General features: G+C 44.8%; 2 protein-coding genes across 3 annotated transcripts in view; both read right to left on the reverse strand.

The window, feature by feature from the left end:
• Positions 1 to 386: 386 nt before the first annotated feature.
• On the reverse strand, positions 387 to 10006 carry bsk146 (brain specific kinase 146). Its single transcript, XM_063004035.1, has 4 exons — positions 9868 to 10006; positions 3237 to 3455; positions 1973 to 2175; positions 387 to 1310 (listed from the first exon to the last, which is right to left on the reverse strand). Exons 2-4 carry the CDS (start codon positions 3406 to 3408, stop codon positions 498 to 500), a joined length of 1188 nt encoding a protein of 395 aa, XP_062860105.1. The 5' UTR covers positions 3409 to 3455; positions 9868 to 10006; the 3' UTR covers positions 387 to 497.
• Positions 10007 to 11658: 1652 nt separating this feature from the next.
• wu:fj29h11 (uncharacterized) overlaps positions 11659 to 17971 on the reverse strand; it is a 50652-nt gene continuing 44339 nt past the window's right edge. For both annotated transcript variants that reach the window (XM_063003333.1, XM_063003334.1), the window contains exons 39-48: positions 17454 to 17534; positions 17176 to 17364; positions 16550 to 16824; positions 16312 to 16457; positions 16153 to 16237; positions 14745 to 14856; positions 13273 to 13401; positions 12918 to 13139; positions 12663 to 12831; positions 11659 to 12578 (exon numbers count right to left, since the gene is read on the reverse strand). In XM_063003333.1, coding sequence (XP_062859403.1) covers positions 12005 to 12578; positions 12663 to 12831; positions 12918 to 13139; positions 13273 to 13401; positions 14745 to 14856; positions 16153 to 16237; positions 16312 to 16457; positions 16550 to 16824; positions 17176 to 17364; positions 17454 to 17534 — 1982 coding nt within the window. In that variant the 3' untranslated portion in view covers positions 11659 to 12004. The remainder of the gene's footprint in view (positions 12579 to 12662; positions 12832 to 12917; positions 13140 to 13272; positions 13402 to 14744; positions 14857 to 16152; positions 16238 to 16311; positions 16458 to 16549; positions 16825 to 17175; positions 17365 to 17453; positions 17535 to 17971) is intronic.

Below are 17971 nucleotides of genomic sequence, written 5' to 3' on the forward strand. Positions count from 1 at the left end.
GAGCTGATCAGGTAGGTAGTGGGGAGCAGGGCGGGGCAGGGCAGGGCGGGGCACTAGGTCTTCACACAGACCCTGTTTATATCTGTGGAGGGATTGTGAATGGATTGACCTCCTGTCCAGGGAAAATGTAGAAAATGAGTCCTTGGCTTTTGAAAGCGTTTGAGAACCGCCGGCGTGAGGAAGAGCAAACTTTTGCACTCGAGTGTTTGATCTAAAAAAGTCTTGACATCAAATACTACTTTATTTTTTCTCTCTCCGCTTGTATTGCTTTAAGTCGAGCCCTAATTATTGTTCTGTGCAGCTCTGTGTGGAAAGAAGTGCTCAGCAGAAGTTCTGAAGCTTCGTAAGAATTCTTTCCCCTCTGAAAAGAACGCGCTACTATTCACTGGATTAAAATTGTTTGCTTTAATCACCCTTGATGATGATCTAGGACGGCTGGATGATGGTTGACCGTGTTTTTAAGGGCGTATGGATGCCGTGGAAGCATCTGACCCTCTCTAGACGCAGATCTCGATGGGCGTGGTGACCAGGATGCGTCCGGCGGCGTCGCTCTCTCGGGGGACGCGCTCGTAGCTGGTAGTGGACGACACCGAGCTGTTGGTGGACACCGAGCTGAAATGACGGGCGATTTCGGCGTCCCCGGCATCCTTACTGGCTGGAGAGAGGGTCTGCTGCTTCATCCGGTCCACCAGCAGCTCCTCCTCCTCCGAGGAAGACCCGAGCGCCATCTTGTGCTGCCCTCCTCCTCCTCCACCAACTCCTCCGCCCACCGCCTCGCCGTCCAGCAACCAGCGCTGACCGAAGTGGGCGAACACCTCCTTCACCGAGCACCTGCGCTCCCTCTCCAAGGCCAGCAGTTTGCGGAACATGATCAGCGCCTCGGCGCTAAAGCGGCGCCACTGCGAGGGCACGGTGCCCGTCGGCCTCCGCTGCCAGCGAGCGAACTCGTCGTAGAAGGCGTCCGATGGCACGGCCTTCTCCCACGGGAAGTTTCCGGTCAGCATGCAGAACAGGAGCACGCCCAGAGCCCAGACGTCCGTGCTGTAGTCCACGCAGATCCCGTCCCGCTGGGTGGCGTCGCTCAGCTCGGGCGCCGTGTACGGGATGGTGCCGCTCACCCGCTTCACCAGGGAGCCGGCGCAGCGCGCCATGCCGAAGTCGGACAGCTTCACCCTGCGGCACTCCCGGTCGAACAGCAGCACGTTCTCAGGCTTGATGTCGCGGTGCACCAGCTTCCTGCAGTGCATGTAGTCCAGGGCCAGCGCCACCTGGTGGACACAGCGCTTCGCCACAGTCTCTGGAAGACCCACCTGAGAAAGGAACAACAGGAGAACTTGAATGACCTTGATAGCTCATTTTCATGCATTTTTCCCTTTCAATCTAGTCATATCCAATTCCCAGATGGTATTTCACCTCTACTGCTGCAGACCTCCACTCGAGGAGGGTCACAACGTCACGCCCTTTCGACGATGTTGTATTTTGTTTGATCCAAAGCGACTTACTGCACTGTGACAGTTTACAGTCTAAGCAATTGAGGGTTAAGGGCCTTGCTCAAGGGCCCAACAGTGGCAACCTGGCAGTGGTGGGGCTTGAACCGGCAACTTTCTGATTACTAGTCCAGTACCCTAACCACTAAGCTACAACAGGTGTACTTTTTTGAGAGATTGGGTTGTTACTCACTGGTGGTTCGAGTAGCTGGCACAAGTGGCATTCCAGTCACATGACTGGAGATCCGTATAGCGCACGGAGAGAGTCACGCACCGATCTCCAGCAGTTGTGCGGACACAGAGCGGATCGTGTGTCTGTGTAAGCGCTTGGTCGGTTGATTGCAGAGCTGAGATTTGAACTCTAGCCCACCACCACTCAGATTTGGGTTTGAATCTCAGTGGTGCTGTCAAAAACAAACCCCCATACGAGTGTATTTACACTTCTGACCTCTGACCTCGACTGTGTGGGTAGAAGGTGTGATTACCTGTGGAGGAATGATGTCGAAAAGATCCCCCGCCACCGCGTACTCCTGAGCGAAGACGTAAAAATCCTCGGTCTCGAAGGCGATCCCGAACATGTTGATGATGAAGGGGCAGGGCGAGAGGTAGAGCGAGATGCTGTACTCCCTCAGAAAACTTTTGATCTTGGTGTTTTTCTTCTTCAGGAATTTAAGAGCCATCTTGCTTCCTGGAGGGAGAGGAGAAGAACTCGAATAAGTAGCTCACTGTCAAAACAAACCCTCACCAGCGTGTGAATCTGATCTGGATCTGCATCAGTGTGGAATAAGGTGCAGATCCAGGGTTACAGCTCCACGTGTATCTGTGTTTATCTGGATTCTCCTCCCTGTTTCACTTTTAAACTTGTGTTACAGCTCCAGCTTCTGAGAAATGGTGAGAATCAGAATCAGCTTCTCCCAGAGTCTAAAACGCTTCTGGTTGAAAATAAAGCTTAACGTGGTTTAATGTAGTAAAAGAAGGAGACAGGAGCACTAAACTTCTCTTCATTATTACTGCTCATAAGTTCCTCCACTAATCACATTCCTCACTCGCTGTTTTACTACAGTAAGTCACGCTGAGTTTTGTGCACCGCCGTCACACTTCATAGGAAATAACGGCACAGCGGCGCAGAAGCGGTTTTGTCACTTCTCATGTGAATGCGCCGGTGCCGAAGGGAATACGATATTCCAACATCAAGCATCTCCAGCATTAAGAAGCGTCAGGAAACAATAAAGAAGTAAAACTAAAGTGCAGCTTTTATTGTATTTTTATTGATGTTTAACTGTTAGTAATTGTATTTCAGTGTGTTTATATTATATTTGTGTTATTTTCAGTGTTTAAGTGTCAAAAACAACCTCATTATTTTACATGAGACTAAAATATCTGCAGCTCCACGGGACCAGGGACGCATTAACAGGTTCCCCAAACATCCTTATGGGGAAAAATACCCTGAAACTCAACGTCTTTAAAACTCGACACCACTCCCAGAACCGACTGACGTTGAGCTTCAAGGTACCGCTGTACCAAGGTGTGATTGTAACAGGGTTTCAGCAGATTTGTACCCTTGGTCTGTTGTCTACTTAAGCCGCTCCAATGGAGGGGATTCCTCATAACTGCTGCTATTATGCCCTCTGCTGGCTGATCGATGGCGCTGCACAGAGACTCCCGAACGCAAATTCATCTCGGGGCCCTGGCCAACCTCTCCCTCCACCCCCAGACCATTCATTTACAATACCAAAAGTTCCTCCGTACCTCTGATTTTATGAACGACCAGGTCCACCTTGCCGTAGGTGCCCTTGCCGAGCTCTCGGATCACCTCGTAATACTTGTTGACCTCGATCTTCTCCAGGTTCTGAGCAGCAAAGAGCTGCAGCTCCGCCAGGATGTCCATGGACACTCGAGACACCACAGGAGACAGGTCCATTTTTCCACAGGGGGGGAAGCGTAAGTGCTGGCAGCCGGTTGGCTTTACTGCATTCGCACATAAACACACAGAGAGAGAGAGAGAGAGAGAGAGAGAGAGAGAGAGAGAGAGGAATCATGGTCAGGCGGTACATTTTACCTCAGGCTGAGCTGTTTTAGTCTAGTGAAGAGTTAAAAGATCTCCAGCCCTTCAGGCAAATATACTGACCTGTCAGAGGAACATCGACCCTCCTGGAGTTTCCTGGATTTTATCATTAATTATAAATAAAATAAGAAAATAATCTTTACTAAACACATGAAGTAATTTCCATTTCATACGAAAGTAACAGAAATTGTATATTTTAATGTCTGCTACTACAGTGCAGTGTTTCACTTTCTTGCTATTATTTTGAGAGATTGGGTTGATACTCATTGGTGGATTGAGTAGCTGGCACAAGTGGCATTCCAGGACCTCTGTAATTCTTCTCCTGGCTATCTCTCTCTTTTCTGGGTTACTGGGTAATCACTAATTGGGGTGCTGTAGCGATTGGCTATAATTGTCAATAATTTAGCTATTATTTCTCTTCTTTCATTTCTGGCTCTTTAGCCATGGTATTGTTCTGGCTTGATTAAGGATCCTGAAATTGTGTTCTATTCCCCTTATGATCTCAGGCACGGGGTTACGCCTGGCACCTCCCTCACCCTGTGACAGAAGAACCCAGCCACAGTGTCGCACCCACCTGCTGGGCACATGTCACTTTTTTGGTTCTTTTTTTAAAGCCTGGGTTGTTACTCATTGGTGGATTGAGTAGCTGTAGCTGTATTTCATCTCGTTAGTGTGTTTATTCTCTCTCTTCTGCGACTTATGGTGTTGTCTCAGAGTTTGAATCTCAGCTATGTTGCCGGTCGGCTGGGCGCCCCCTAGCAGGCAGGATTGGCAGTGCCTGCGGCAGACAAAATCGGCCACTGGTCTGCTGGGTGGGAAACGACTGGACTAAAAAAGGGGGCAGGGTCTTTGATGCAGTGTAAGGATGGTAGCCCCTCTCTGTAACAATTTAGGTGTTGATTTACAATCCATATTAGTGCCTCTGATCGACCAAACCCCAGACATAGCCAGTCATGTCTGTTTGGCTAATCGCAGCGCTGAGATTCAAACTTGGATCCACTACACCATTTGAGGGCCCAACTACTCATTTTCCAATCATATTAACACGTATTAAGCACAAACTTTTTCAATGTTTTATGCTAAAAAGCCTCAAAATCAAAGAAGGGAATCAACAATTAAAAACAATTTAAATTTGAGATAAACTCGGAACACAACCAAACCATAATCCACAGCTCAAAGCGGTATTAGAGAACAGCACAGGCAAGTGAATGCACACCACAGATGAGAGACAGCTTAGAGAAAAGAGAGAATAAACACACTTACAAGTCAGAGCTAGTCTGGAGAAGAAATACAGGTGAGCTGGATTACCATTTGTGCCAGCTACTCAATCCACCAATGAGTAACAACCCAAGCTGTCAAAAAAAGAACCAAAAAAGTGACAACATGCCCAGCAGGTGATGAGCGCTTCGTGAGGGAGATGCCAGGCGTAACCCCACGCCTGCAATGATAAGAGGAATAGAACCCAATTGCAGGATCCTTATCCAAGATGGCTAAACACCAGAAATAAAGGAAGGGAATTAATGGCTAAATGATAAAACAATGTGCTTACATTCAAGATAAAGACGGGATGTTCGGGATGACCTGAAGAGGGCTGTTGTAAAATAAAACTATTATTTTGCAACTGTAGTTTAAAGCCGTACCAGCCGATGTTCTGCGGCGAATCCAGACTGCGAGGTGGCCTTTCTTTCTACAAGACTAATTCTGTTCCATTTTACTGCAGAGCGATGCTGAAAGGAACCAGAACTCCTGCACCCCCCCTGGTTACCTTTACAGCTCACGTCTAGCCGTGCTGGTCAGAATCTCCCCTCCCCGGGTGTGCACGGCACTGCGGCGGATATAAACACATAAACACACACAGTTTGGTGGTGACAGTGAGTAAGAGGTGTTTGGTTTTGCACCGTAGGTTCCACCACACCGCTGATGCTCCTGTTTGTTTAGGCTGGCGCTGATTTGGCGTGTACATTGTACATCTTGTTCAATTGAATCCTCACGGCACTTTCACAGCCAGACCGGTCGTTTAATAGCGTGGAATTGGATTTCTGACAGCGTGCAGAAACCCTTCACATCATTTTACAGTGATAGGAGTGGAAGCTGAACTAGAGGAACAGGATTCTGCCTCGCTAGGTCAAAGCCAATGTCATTATGCACTTCTTTGTGGCAAAAAAATCAAATGCTGTATTGCCTGCAGCATGAAATACAAAAAAAACTAAATGTTTTTCTAAGCATTTTCTAAAATTCCTATTTTTTTTCTAGGTGTTTATGCAGGTCTCACTGATTCCAATTATAAAAATATGATATGGTAGCTAACAGCAGTGTTCAAATCTATGGAGAGGAATTAGTGCCGAATTGAAATGCAACACACACACGTCACTGCTGTTCCACAGTAACATGCAGTAAACGTGCCAAAATAAAAAAACAAAACCTCTGTCATGTCGATTTAACGTCACTCGAGCTCTTAAAGGTAAAACAATCCGTGCAGGTTTGAATATAAAAGAACGAGACGCTGAATCGTGTCAGAATTGAACACAAATCAGGTTGAAATGCGTCGACTCACAGCGTCACTACATTTCACCGTATGCTGCTTCCACTGAACATTTAGTGGATTTCAGTACAAGCGGTGCTGTATTAGTGCCACAATCACAACTAATTACCATCCAATCACAATCCACACTTTATCTTATTTTGGGTCACGGGCAAAAGACAGGAAACATCCTGGACAGGTTGCCAGTCCATCACAGAGCATACACACATATCTAGGGGGACTCGAGTATCTCCAGATATCCTGACTGCACATCTTTGGACTTGTGGAAGGAAACCAGAGCAAACAAAGGAAACCCACACAGACACTGGGAGAACATGCAAACTCGACACAGAAAGGACACAGACTGCCCCACCTGGGAATCAAACCCAGAACCTTCCTGCTGTGTGTGTTTGGGGTAAACTTACGGGGGTCCTGCCAACATAAAGCTAAGTAAGTGGAACATGTGTATTTATACTTTTTACATCAGTATATTGGGGGGAGGCATTTCGAGCTTTGAATATTGGAGGGACGTGCCCCCTCCCCAGTATATATTGTGATTACAACCTAAATGTACACATCTATGTCAGAAAGGACTAACATTCTTATGCAGTACTGATTCAACGCAAGGAACGCCTATATTTGTTATACATGTATCTACACATGTGCAGTACAATGAAACGCTTTTTACGTGTATCCCAGAGGGTTTGGAAGCTGGGGTCAAAGTGCAGGACACAGGGTCAGTCATTGTATGGAGCCATCGCTGGAGCTGAGAGGATCAGGTGCCTTGCTCAAGGGCTCAAGCAGAGCTGGGATGTCAACCGACAACCTTTTGATTGACAGCCCAAAGCTCTACCTACTGAGTTACCACCGGAGGGAAAAAAATAGTATTAATACTTAGTATTTAGACATGGACTAAATAGTTTGTTTGTGTTGGATCAGGTTTCACGTTTGATCCTGTTAATGCATCAAAAATCATTGATGTTAACGCAGGTTTTTAAATGGACTTGAGTAAGGATGTCGCTTTTAGATCAGAACAGGTCAGTGCTCAGAGCTTTAGGGAGGTTAAGTGTCATTCAAGTCAAACTATTAAGCCACTACCATTTTAGGATAGGCTTTTTACAAGATTCTGGAGTTTGTCTGTGGGGATTTGTGGCCATACAGAGTAGTAATGAGCCATAATATAAATAAAGAACTGACTCCTACTTTGAAACAGAAGGTTAAGGCTTTAATAACAAGGGGAAGAGGGGAAATGGTAATTTCGTAATGTTTATTTATTTATTTATTAGGATTCTAACGTGATGTTTTACACTTTGGTTCCATTCATGACAGGAACGGTAGTTACTGCTTACACAAGATTCATCAGTTCAAGTTTAATATTGAACACAGTCATGGACTATTTAGTATCTCCAGATCAAATCACTTACACGTCTTTGGACTGTGGGAGGAAACCGGAGCTCCCGGAGGAAACCCACACAGACACGGGGAGAACATGCAAACTCCACACAGAAAGGACCCGAACCGCACCACCCTGGGATCGAACCCAGGACCTTCTTGCTGTGAGGCGACAGTGCTACCCACCGAGCCACCCTAATGTCATAATGATTATTTCTATAAATGAATAAATGAATGAATGAATGAAGCACTGAAGTCTGACAGGAATTCCATTCACTACATGGATGAGTGCTGCAGGCCTGCATGCTAGTTACCCTACACAGGTCGCCTTTCAGACCAAAACAGCACGCTTTGTGATCAAAATTCCGATAATACGAACATTTAAACACTAAATTAATGATGTGGTTCTACTTTTTGTGTGTTTGTGATGTGTTTATCAGGGTTTTGTGTCTTTTAATGGTGTTTTTGTGTGTTTGTTAGGCTGCCGGTGACCTACAGCATCCTGACCGACTCACCCCTGACAGGAACGCTAGCTCACAATAACATTAGCGGGCTGTTGTGTCTCAGTCAGCACGACAGTCTATTCATTATATTTATGAATTATTTGCCATCCTGCTCGGCTGCCTGGCACATTTATTTAATCACTGAGAGAATTTCGTGCCTTTAAATCGGCTCATAAATCATATTTTTGGGGAAAACACGCCGCGGTGTGTGGAGCAGCAGGACGGGAGCTAGCCTGGGAATACTGACACTCCTGCATGTGTGGATCTGATAGTGGAATCCGCAGTGCTGCTACTACACTGCTTTATTTATATATTTAAACGAGTAAACACATTATTAGATTATTATTATTAATAATATTAATTCAATCATCTGTTTTACCACTGCTTTATCCTACTCAGGGTCGCGGTGGGTACTGGACGAATGTTAGAAAACAACCCAGACAGGTCGCCAATCCATCCGAGTGCAACATAAACATACATACATATATACATGTTATTATTATTATTATTATTATTATTATTATTATTCATTCATTCATTCAATCATCTGTTTTACAACTGCTTTATCCTATTCAGGGTCGCGGTGGGTACTGGGCGAAAACATACCCTTAAATACATACACCTAAATACATACATGTTGTTGTTGTTGTTGTTGTTGTTGTTGTTGTTGTTATTACTATTATTATTCATTCATTCATTTATTCATTCATTCATTGTCTATTTCACCACTGCTTAATCCTACTCAGGGTCGCGGTGGGAACCATTTACTGGACTAAAGGTAGAAAACACACTGGACAGGTTGCCAATCCATCACTGGGCAACATAAACATACATATTATTATTATTAATATTATTATCATTATTATTAATTCATTTAAGCATTCATTCTTTCATTCATTGTCTATTTCACCACCGCTTTAACCTACTCAGGGTCGCGGTGGGTACTGAGCGATTGGTAGGAAACACCCCAGACAGGTCGCCAATCCATCACAGGGCAACACAAACCTAAATACATACATATTATTATTATTATTATTATTATTATTATTATTATTATTAGTGATATTCATTCATTCATTCATTGTCTATTTCACTATCGCTTTATTCCACTCAGGGTCGCGGTGGGTACGATTCACTGGGCGAATGGTAGGAAACACCCCAGAGAGGTCACCAACATCACAGTGCAACATAAACATAAATACATATTATTATTATTATTATTATTAGTAGTAGTAGTAGTAGTAGTATTGCATGGAAACCCCTATAGTATGAACAAATGATGTTTATTTATCTACAAACGAGTTAACACATAGATTATCATTATTATTAATTCATTCTCATCCTACTCAGGGTCGCGGTGGGTACAGTTCACTGGGCAAATGGTAGAAAACACACCAGACAGGTCGCTAATCCATGACAGTGCAACATAAACATAAATACATACATACATGTTATTTTTTTTCATATTATTATGTTTATTATTATATGAAAACCCCTACAGTAGGTTAGTACAAATGATGCTGCTACTCCACTGGTTTATTTATCTACAAACAGGTTAACACGTTATTAAATTATTACTATTATTTATTAATTCATTCTTTCATTCATTGTCTGTTTCACCACCGCTTTATCCTACTCAGGGTCGCGGTGGGTACGATTCACTGGGTTAAAGGTAGAAAACATACTGGACAGGTCGCCAATCCATTACAGAGCAACACAAACATACATACATACATACATGTTATTATTATTATTATTATTATTATTATCATTATTATTATTATTATTATCATTATTATTATTATTATTATTATAGCAGATAAAGCCCCTCTATAATAATCACACATGATGCTGCTGCTGGAATGCAGAACACAGGCTTTGTGTTGCAGAGATACTCACCATTAAACCAGTCTGCATTTACCAGGCTGTCCGTTCCAGGCAGAAGCTTTAATCTGGAAATAAAAGCACATTACTCCATTATTTTTTCACTGCAGCTCCTCTTTGTGCATTTGTTTTATTCGATTAATCGATCCAGACGGTATTAATGCTGTAAACGGTGAGTATCGGACCGCTATTGTTTCTCTATGGCTCAGAAATCAAAGCCTCCTGGAAGCCACGCCCATCTGCTTCAATTAGCCAATCGCAGCGGAACTAGCAGGTGACGCCCCGCCCCCTCTGTCTCCGAAGCGGAGCGTCTTTTTCCCTGATCAGGGTCGCGATGGGTCCGGAGTATATCTGAACAACTAGGTGCAATCAATCGATTAAAGCGACCCAATTTTCCGCCGAGCCCCTGTGCCACCACATTCAGTCCATCATTCACTCATTCATCATTTATTGTCTGTTGTACCATTGCTGGTCAAGGTCATCCTGGTCAAGGCTGCGGTGGGTCCGATTCACTGGGCGAAAGGCAGGAAACACCCCGGACAGGTTGCAAGTCCATCACAGGGCACACACACACACACACATTCACACTCAGGGTAATTTCTAGTAGCACCAGTTGTCCTGACTGCATGTCTTTGGACTTGTAGGAGGAAACCGGAGCACCTACAGGAAACCCATATGGACACAAAGAGAACATGCAAAACTTCACACAGAAAGGACCTGTGAGGTGACAGCGCTACGCACCGCACCACTGTGCCATCCCATGCCACTGCAACTGTTAAAAAATACAATTTTTTGCTTACCGATTCATCCCGGTCAGGGTCGTGAAGGGTTCAGTGACATCCGAATCAAACCCAGGTGAATTATATAACCCAAAACTGATCTCTGGTCCCCAAGACCTATATCGCTGCGTGGCACCCAGTCTACCAGCTGCACCGTCGTGCCAATGCAATATTGAATCATTTAAAATGCTGCCAACCTGCCCCATACTCAGTTTTAAAACTAAATGCTTTCTGGAGTTTGTGAAATCGAACACTGACTATGAGCAGGCCAGATTCAGTGACTGAATAAAGAGAATCCATGCAGTCGTGTTCCGAAATCTGCTGTAAAGACATTCCGGGGGATTTATAAATGCAAACGGGGATCAAATTCATCTCAGTGTTTGTAGTTTAAGCACTAAATGTGCACCAAGAAGACAATAGATGTGATGTATGCATACTTCAGGTTATTTTTGCCTGAAAAAAAGCTAAAAAATGAGCTATTTGAGCACAAACAACACTGTATATAATGTATATACTGTATACACCGATCAAGTCATAACATTAAAACCACCTCGTTTCTACACTCTGTCCATTTTATCAGCTCCACTTACCATATAGAAGCACTTTGTAGTTCTACAATTACTGACTGTAGTCCATCTGTCTCTTATCATGTCTGTCTGTAATCATGCTTTGTTACCCCCTTTCACCCTGTTCTTCAATGTTCAGTGTCACCGCAGTGCTGAGAATCATCCACCACCTAAATAATACCTGCTCTGTGGTGGTCCTGTGGGGGTCCTGACCACTGAAAAACAGCATGAAAGGGGGTAACAAAGCATGTAGAGAAACAGATGGACTACAGTCAGTAATTGTAGAACTACAAAGTGCTTCTATATGGTAAGTGGAGCTGATAAAGTGGACTTTGAGTGAAGAAACAAAGAGGTGGTATATTGGTTACAGCCCTCCTCAGCTGCAGTACAGGTGAAATACCAATGGGGAATCAGATACGACTAAATTGGAGAAAACTGCATAAACAGAAAATACAACAAAATCATTTTTTTACTGTTTAATTAAGAGAGTCTGACAGTAAACAGGTGAGTAATATAAGAAATATTTGCAGTTATTTTGTGCACAGGAGTCAGGACGAATCTAAGACGCATAAAATAATTTAAAACCTCACAGACAGAATTAATTGTAATAATAAAATAAAACATTTCATTTAAAAAGACGAGAAAATATTTTGAAATATCTTGAAATTTTAAAAACAGTGGAAAGTTTTAATGCTGCTCAGCTTACAGAGCTGGAAGTGATTTACATTTCTCAGCCTAAAACACAAGTGGTTTAATAACAATCTAAAAGAAAATTTAAATATAAAAAGAATTAAAATATAATTTGTGCTACACAAATAAAAAGAGCTCCAGAGTTTTGGAGTGCAGGTGCTGGGCGAGGTTCTTGATGCGACACAGACGGACCCTCTCCGAGTCCCCGGCCCCGTACACCCTGTAGATGTGATAGCTCTCCTTCTCCTTCAGGGCGAAGTCCAGCTCGTTGGCCGAGAGATGGATGAAGTGCTTGTCGTGCTTCACCGTGGTCTTGACCTCAACGTAGACCTCCCGTGTGCCGCCGGCGCCGCCGCTGAAGGTCAGCCTGAAGTCGTACGGCCGGCCGCTCTCGCCTTTCTCGTTGTACCAGCGGATCTCCGCTGGCCCGTCGCCGCTCTCCTTCCAGCTGCTGAGGAACGAGTGGACCAGCTTCTCCCCCCACAGTCCGATGTCGGCCGTGTCGTCGTACTCCTGGGAGAACAGCAGGGACTGAGGGACGCTGAGGTCCGAGGTCAGGTCCTCCAGCCCGGCTTCTCCGGCCAGCGGTTTGGTCCACACCGCGCTGTCCAGCGGCAGGGGAGGCCGCTGAGGAACGCTTCCCTGGAACTGGCTCGCCACCACCTCCGGAGGCTTGATGGGCTTGTGATCTCTGAAAAATCAAATGTGAGGAAAATAAAGATTCGCAGAAATCTTTAACAGACATGAAATTCGATGAGAGGAACATTAATCTTACTCCTGAGGAGGCTGCTGGAGCTCTTCTGCTGCTGGAGCTGGATCACTCTTGGTCTCTGGCTCGTCCACGACTGGCTCGACAGGCTCCTGGCTGGATCCGGCGTCCGCTTCATGAGGAACGTCTGGTTTCTGGACCTTAGCAGATTTGGAACTCTGAGGTTCTGAAGGACCTGGATTGTTAGATGGAAGAACGTCAGTATACAGGAGCAATACTGGACGTGGAGGTTTGATATGGTCAGGTAAGTCATTTCCTCACCTGCTGAGTGTTGGAAGCCACCACTGGACCTGGGTCCCGCAGTACTACTACTATTTGGAGCTCCTGGTTCTGCAGAACGTTCCTGAGCGCTCGCATTGGAGAAGCTCCTATCAGCTCCAGAGCTGCGCTGAGAGGACGAGGGAGCAGGAGGACCCGAGGAGGTTGGGGGTGCTGGAGGAGGCCACATTTTCATCACTGCATCTACTGCCTGGCTTCCAGTTCCTGCATGAACAACATCGGTCAGATAAAGAACCTTGATATACCTCAGTCAGAACAAAACACGACCATGTAAGGAATTAAGGGGAGATTACTTACTTCATTAAAATTGTAATGCAATTATAATTTCTTCACTCACCCGTTTTGTTGCCTCCAGTTTTGCTGAGTGAAGCTCTGGGAGGCCAGCAGTGCAGCGTATCATCGTCCACCTTGTTCATTTCTTCCTCCTGAGCACTCGCAGCTCCTGATAAGCTGACCATGGAGGATACTACCAATAAACACACAAGGGAAACAGAACATTAAGGACAGAAAGGTTGTATTTTAGTGCACTTTACTCAAATTCGTTAAAAAATATGGTTCAACTCCGTAGACCCACTACAATTCATTGCTGTGTCTTCGGTGTGACGCAAACTAATGAAATACACAAAACAATCAGCATTTGCGACTTTTGATTGGCTAAAATAACTCAAAAAGCTCAGATTGGTTTATAAAGCCGTCTTTCAACCCCTCGAGCCGTCAGATCGCCGTACAGTTCATACCGCACGACTCGATCTCTTGTGATCGGAAGTCTTTTACGTTGTCGTGGTTTGTGCACTACAATCACTGACTGATCAGCGATGGGGGGGGGGGGGGGGGGGGGTCACACAATTCACCATATTTCACCATTCCAAAGAATGATTCGTTTGAACTGAGTCATTTTGTTGAGTCATTTGAGCTCTGATTCACTCTCACGTCTTTCATGGCCTGGTGTCAAAATAATAAGGAGAGGAGGAACTGCTGAAGTTTGAAGAGTCTGGGAGAGTTTTAGAGGCGGAAAAGCACAAATCTGTTATATAATTTAGTGTATAAAATACAAATAATTCATCTTATATATTTTTTTTTTAACATTTTTTGCCAATATTGTCAGTTTGATTCTGTTGAAAAGGTTTGGTGACCATGTATGGATTGCTTTAGCTTTAATAACTCCAGATCATAATAAGTTAGAAGCCCAAAACTTGGTATAGTTATAGTTAACAAGTAATGCCACCGGAATGAAATGTTAGTAACGGTATTCCAGACCTGCACTCCTACTTATACTCACTGAAACTTTGGAGTTATCATCATTTGAGCATCATGTCCTTTAGCTGTTTTTTGTTAAAGCTTCTGATACTTAAAGGGGGTTTTCTGTAAAATTAAACTATACATTTCCTCTTATCCTATACACTTAAGAACTGACAGAAAATGCACAAACATGGGCCTGCAGTTCTAGCTAAATGGAGTGTATCCATCCACATGTACTGGTGCACATGCTTTATGGGGGCCTGGACACCTCAGTGCTCATGTATGGATCTCTCTCCGCCGTCCTGCAGCCCTAATAACAGCTATCACGTCAGCGAGCAGCGTACTGAACAAATCCTATTTAGCATACACACTCACTGCTAATCCTGCGCCGTCAGGTGCGTGCATAAATACTAAACTCAGGAAAATAACCAGGTGAGCGGAGAAAAGGACGAATCCGAGATTAAAGCTCCAGCATCTCAAACGTGCCCCAGATGAGACTTTAAACCCCCCATAAAGCACCAGGGAATGATTAGGGTGTCGTTCGCTCCCTCTCCCTTCACCCCTGCTTACTTATGGGTTCAGGTTTAATCTCCAGAGGTGCAGGAACTTCCCACTGCTCTTCTCCCTCAGGAAGCTCCTGAATTCCCTTTTTATTCAGGAACGTTCTCAAAGCATGTGGATCCTGCATCACACAGAAAAGGGAGGAACAATTATTATTATTAATGTAATAACATTATTATCACCAACTCATTAAGTAACGTCACTAATGGTGCTGTTCCAGTTCGTAAAACTCTTTCCCACGATGGAAAGTGGATTTAAGTTGCTAATTCTTACCAAATGCTTTTATTTTGGATCATTCTAACGCTACACTTATACCTGCAGCGACATACCACAGCCTCTTCGTGAGCCAAATCGCTGATCAATTGTTTTGGTAACTCGGTTTAGCTGCTTCTCATGTGAATGCGCTTTTATTTACGTCTGACTTCTAATCATCACTGACCTCGTGTGGGCCGGTTGAGGACAGCCAAAGGGACGGATGTGTGCCTTTAATGTGTCCGGATGAGTGCTTACAGTCCTGAGGTCTGGATTAAAAGATCAAGGGACTGTGGAGGGTGAAGGGTGCGTCTATCATCGTGGAGTTTAAATCTGGCCTGGGCATGGTGGAGGAACTTGGAATCTTTGTGACTAGTAAACATGAGTTGATTTTTATTGCTTGTGCTGGATTTTATACTGGTTTTTTTTGGTCTATATTTATATGATTTTATAGTTCTTGGATATAAATGTTGGGTGAAATTTCAACAATCATTTTATTACTTGATTCATATGTTATTTCTGCATTTTTTTTTTCCAATTTATCGTAGTGAATCTGTCCCCCTCTGCTGGTGGATCCCTGATTGGAGGTGAGGAGGGTGTATTGCTGCTCACGCCTCCTCCGACCCGCGCTCAGCCCTTAACGGAACCCTTTTAGGCGCCTCTATCAGCGTTTGAAGACCCCACACACATAGTCCGGTCATCCCACCCTAGCACAAACGTGTCTGCTTCAGGCACTGCCAATTATGCCAGCTAGATGGTGCCCAGATGACCGAAACGAGGAGTTCAGGATCTCTGCGCTGGTGTGCTAGTGGAATATCCCGCTGCTCCACCTGGGCGCCTTTGATTCATATTATTTTTGTACTGCGCTTCGATCAGCGTCGGCTGCTTTTACATTTTCATTTACATTTGAGGCATTTATTGGACGCTTTCATCCAAGCAACTTATAATTGAGGGTTAAGGGCCTTGCTCAGGGGCCCAGCAGTGGAAATTTAGTGGTGGTGGTGGTGGGGTTTGAACCCCCGACCTTCTGATTACTAGTCCAGTACCTTAACCACTGAACTACCGCTGCCCTATACGTGCTTTTATACGTGGTTTAGAAATAAACTCGACTTGACAAACCGACCCGGGTCGTGCAGAGACCCTTGATATTATTAAACATGCTCACGTTAACGTGGATGACGAGTTCTTCGAGGAAGTGCTTCAGATCATCCATGAAGTTCTTCTCGGTGGTGAACAGCTTCACCAGCTCCCTGCAACCAGAGGGACACGGTCATGACGAAATCAATAACCAGTCGGCGCGTGATGAGAACACCTGAAGTCGTACCTGCAGATGGCCAGCTTGGACGACAGGTGATCCTTCTGAATGTAGAGCTCCTTCCTGTCCTTCAGGAGGCAGACGATGTCCTCGCTCTCCAGGATGGGCGTCTCGTCCGGCTGCTCCAGACGGTAATAAATGTAAAGTTTACCCACCTTCCGAAAAAACCCAAAAAACAATCAGGTGATGCACCGAGCTACGATTAAACACACGGGCGTGGTCGTGGGCGTGGACGGAGCATGCCTACCTGACCGAACCTCAGTGACTTGATCTCCTGAGCGATTCCGCTCTCCTGCAGGTCCATGTACATCTCTCCGTGCTCCTCGTGGTGGTAGATGAACCTCTGGATGAAGGGGATGAGGTTGCGTACCAGGGTCTGCACGGCCGGACAGGGTCTGTAGTTCTCCGTCTGTGGTTCGGTGGCGACGCACTGCGAGAGTCTCTTGACGTCACAGATCTCCAGGAAGAGCTCCCGGTCCGCCTCGCTGAAGGCCTTACGCTCCTCGCTGCCGTGCAGCTTTCCTACGAGAGACGCAAACCAAACATGTGTCGCGATTTAGTCATATCCAATCCCCCAATTCCTGACTGAGAAGGGTTGTGACTAACACACGCACCCTCCGACACATGTGCAGTACCGACCGCTTCTTTTCACCTGCACCAGGGTTCATACGGAGATCTGTATCGTGCACGGAGAGACACGCACTGATCTCCGTTATCCCCCGTCTCTGTGCAGTGCGGCGCCATCGATCAGCCAGCAGGGGGCGTAACTGCAGCAGTTATAATGACCATCAGTCCCCAAAGCATTAAAAAGTCTCAATAATAAGAACCCTGATAGAACACAGGGGGTAACACGCCCCCGTCCTGACTAATTACCTCTCACGCCGCTCTGTTTGGGTTTGTTGACGGTTTTCTTCTGAGCAGCAGGTAGGTTGAGTAAACAGACCTCGGCATAAGATTTGAAGATCTTCTCCAGGATGGGACTGTCGGAGATCATGGGTTTGCGGCCCAGCGTGACCCAGCCCTGGGTCCTGGTAGGAAACACCCTTTTACCGGACACCATTTCTGTAATGAACGACAGCACGAGAGCCGTTACAATCAACCAGAAGCTCGGGGTTAGACGGAGCGTGAAGGTTCTAACGTCAGTCGCTCACCTTTCAGAGATCTGCAGTAATTTAGGTCTAACTCGAAATCCTGATCCTGATCTGAGTGAGAAGGTCTCTTACATTTATCAGCTAATGAGGAGAGGAACAAAAGAACAACATTAGAGAGACAGACAGGTAGATAGATATACATATACATAAATAAATAAATTAGATAGATAGATAGACAGACAGACAGACAGATAGACAGACAGACAGATAGACAGATATATATATACAGTATATATATATATATATATAAATAAATAGACAGACAGATAGATAGACACAGATGTTGAATATTATACAATAAAGAAGGAGTAAAAAACAATGCAATGTGCAATCAATCACAAAGTATTACAATTAAAAATTAAACAAATAAATAAAAATAAAGCAAAAAAAAAAACATTCCTCATGCTGGAGATGATGCCGAAATCCCAAGGAGAATGCTGAAGAGTTATATAGTTTTATTACACAATACAGTATACTTAATCCTTTATTTTTATTTATTTTTTTGCATACTGCTACAT

The sequence above is a fragment of the Trichomycterus rosablanca genome, chromosome 10 (assembly GCF_030014385.1).
Source record: "Trichomycterus rosablanca isolate fTriRos1 chromosome 10, fTriRos1.hap1, whole genome shotgun sequence".
Taxonomy (NCBI): domain Eukaryota; kingdom Metazoa; phylum Chordata; class Actinopteri; order Siluriformes; family Trichomycteridae; genus Trichomycterus; species Trichomycterus rosablanca.

What these genes read in the sequence shown, in the direction of transcription:
- bsk146 (XM_063004035.1), bottom strand. Translation starts at nt 3,408, where the DNA reads ATGGACCTGTCTCCTGTGGTGTCTCGAGTGTCCATGGACATCCTGGCG. An exon ending in GGTCGTTCATAAAATCAGAG is followed by an intron (nt 2,176 to 3,236) that starts GTACGGAGGAAC and finishes CTCTCCCTCCAG; the next exon opens with GAAGCAAGATGGCTCTTAAA. An exon ending in TCGACATCATTCCTCCACAG is followed by an intron (nt 1,311 to 1,972) that starts GTAATCACACCT and finishes TTCCTTTCTCAG; the next exon opens with GTGGGTCTTCCAGAGACTGT.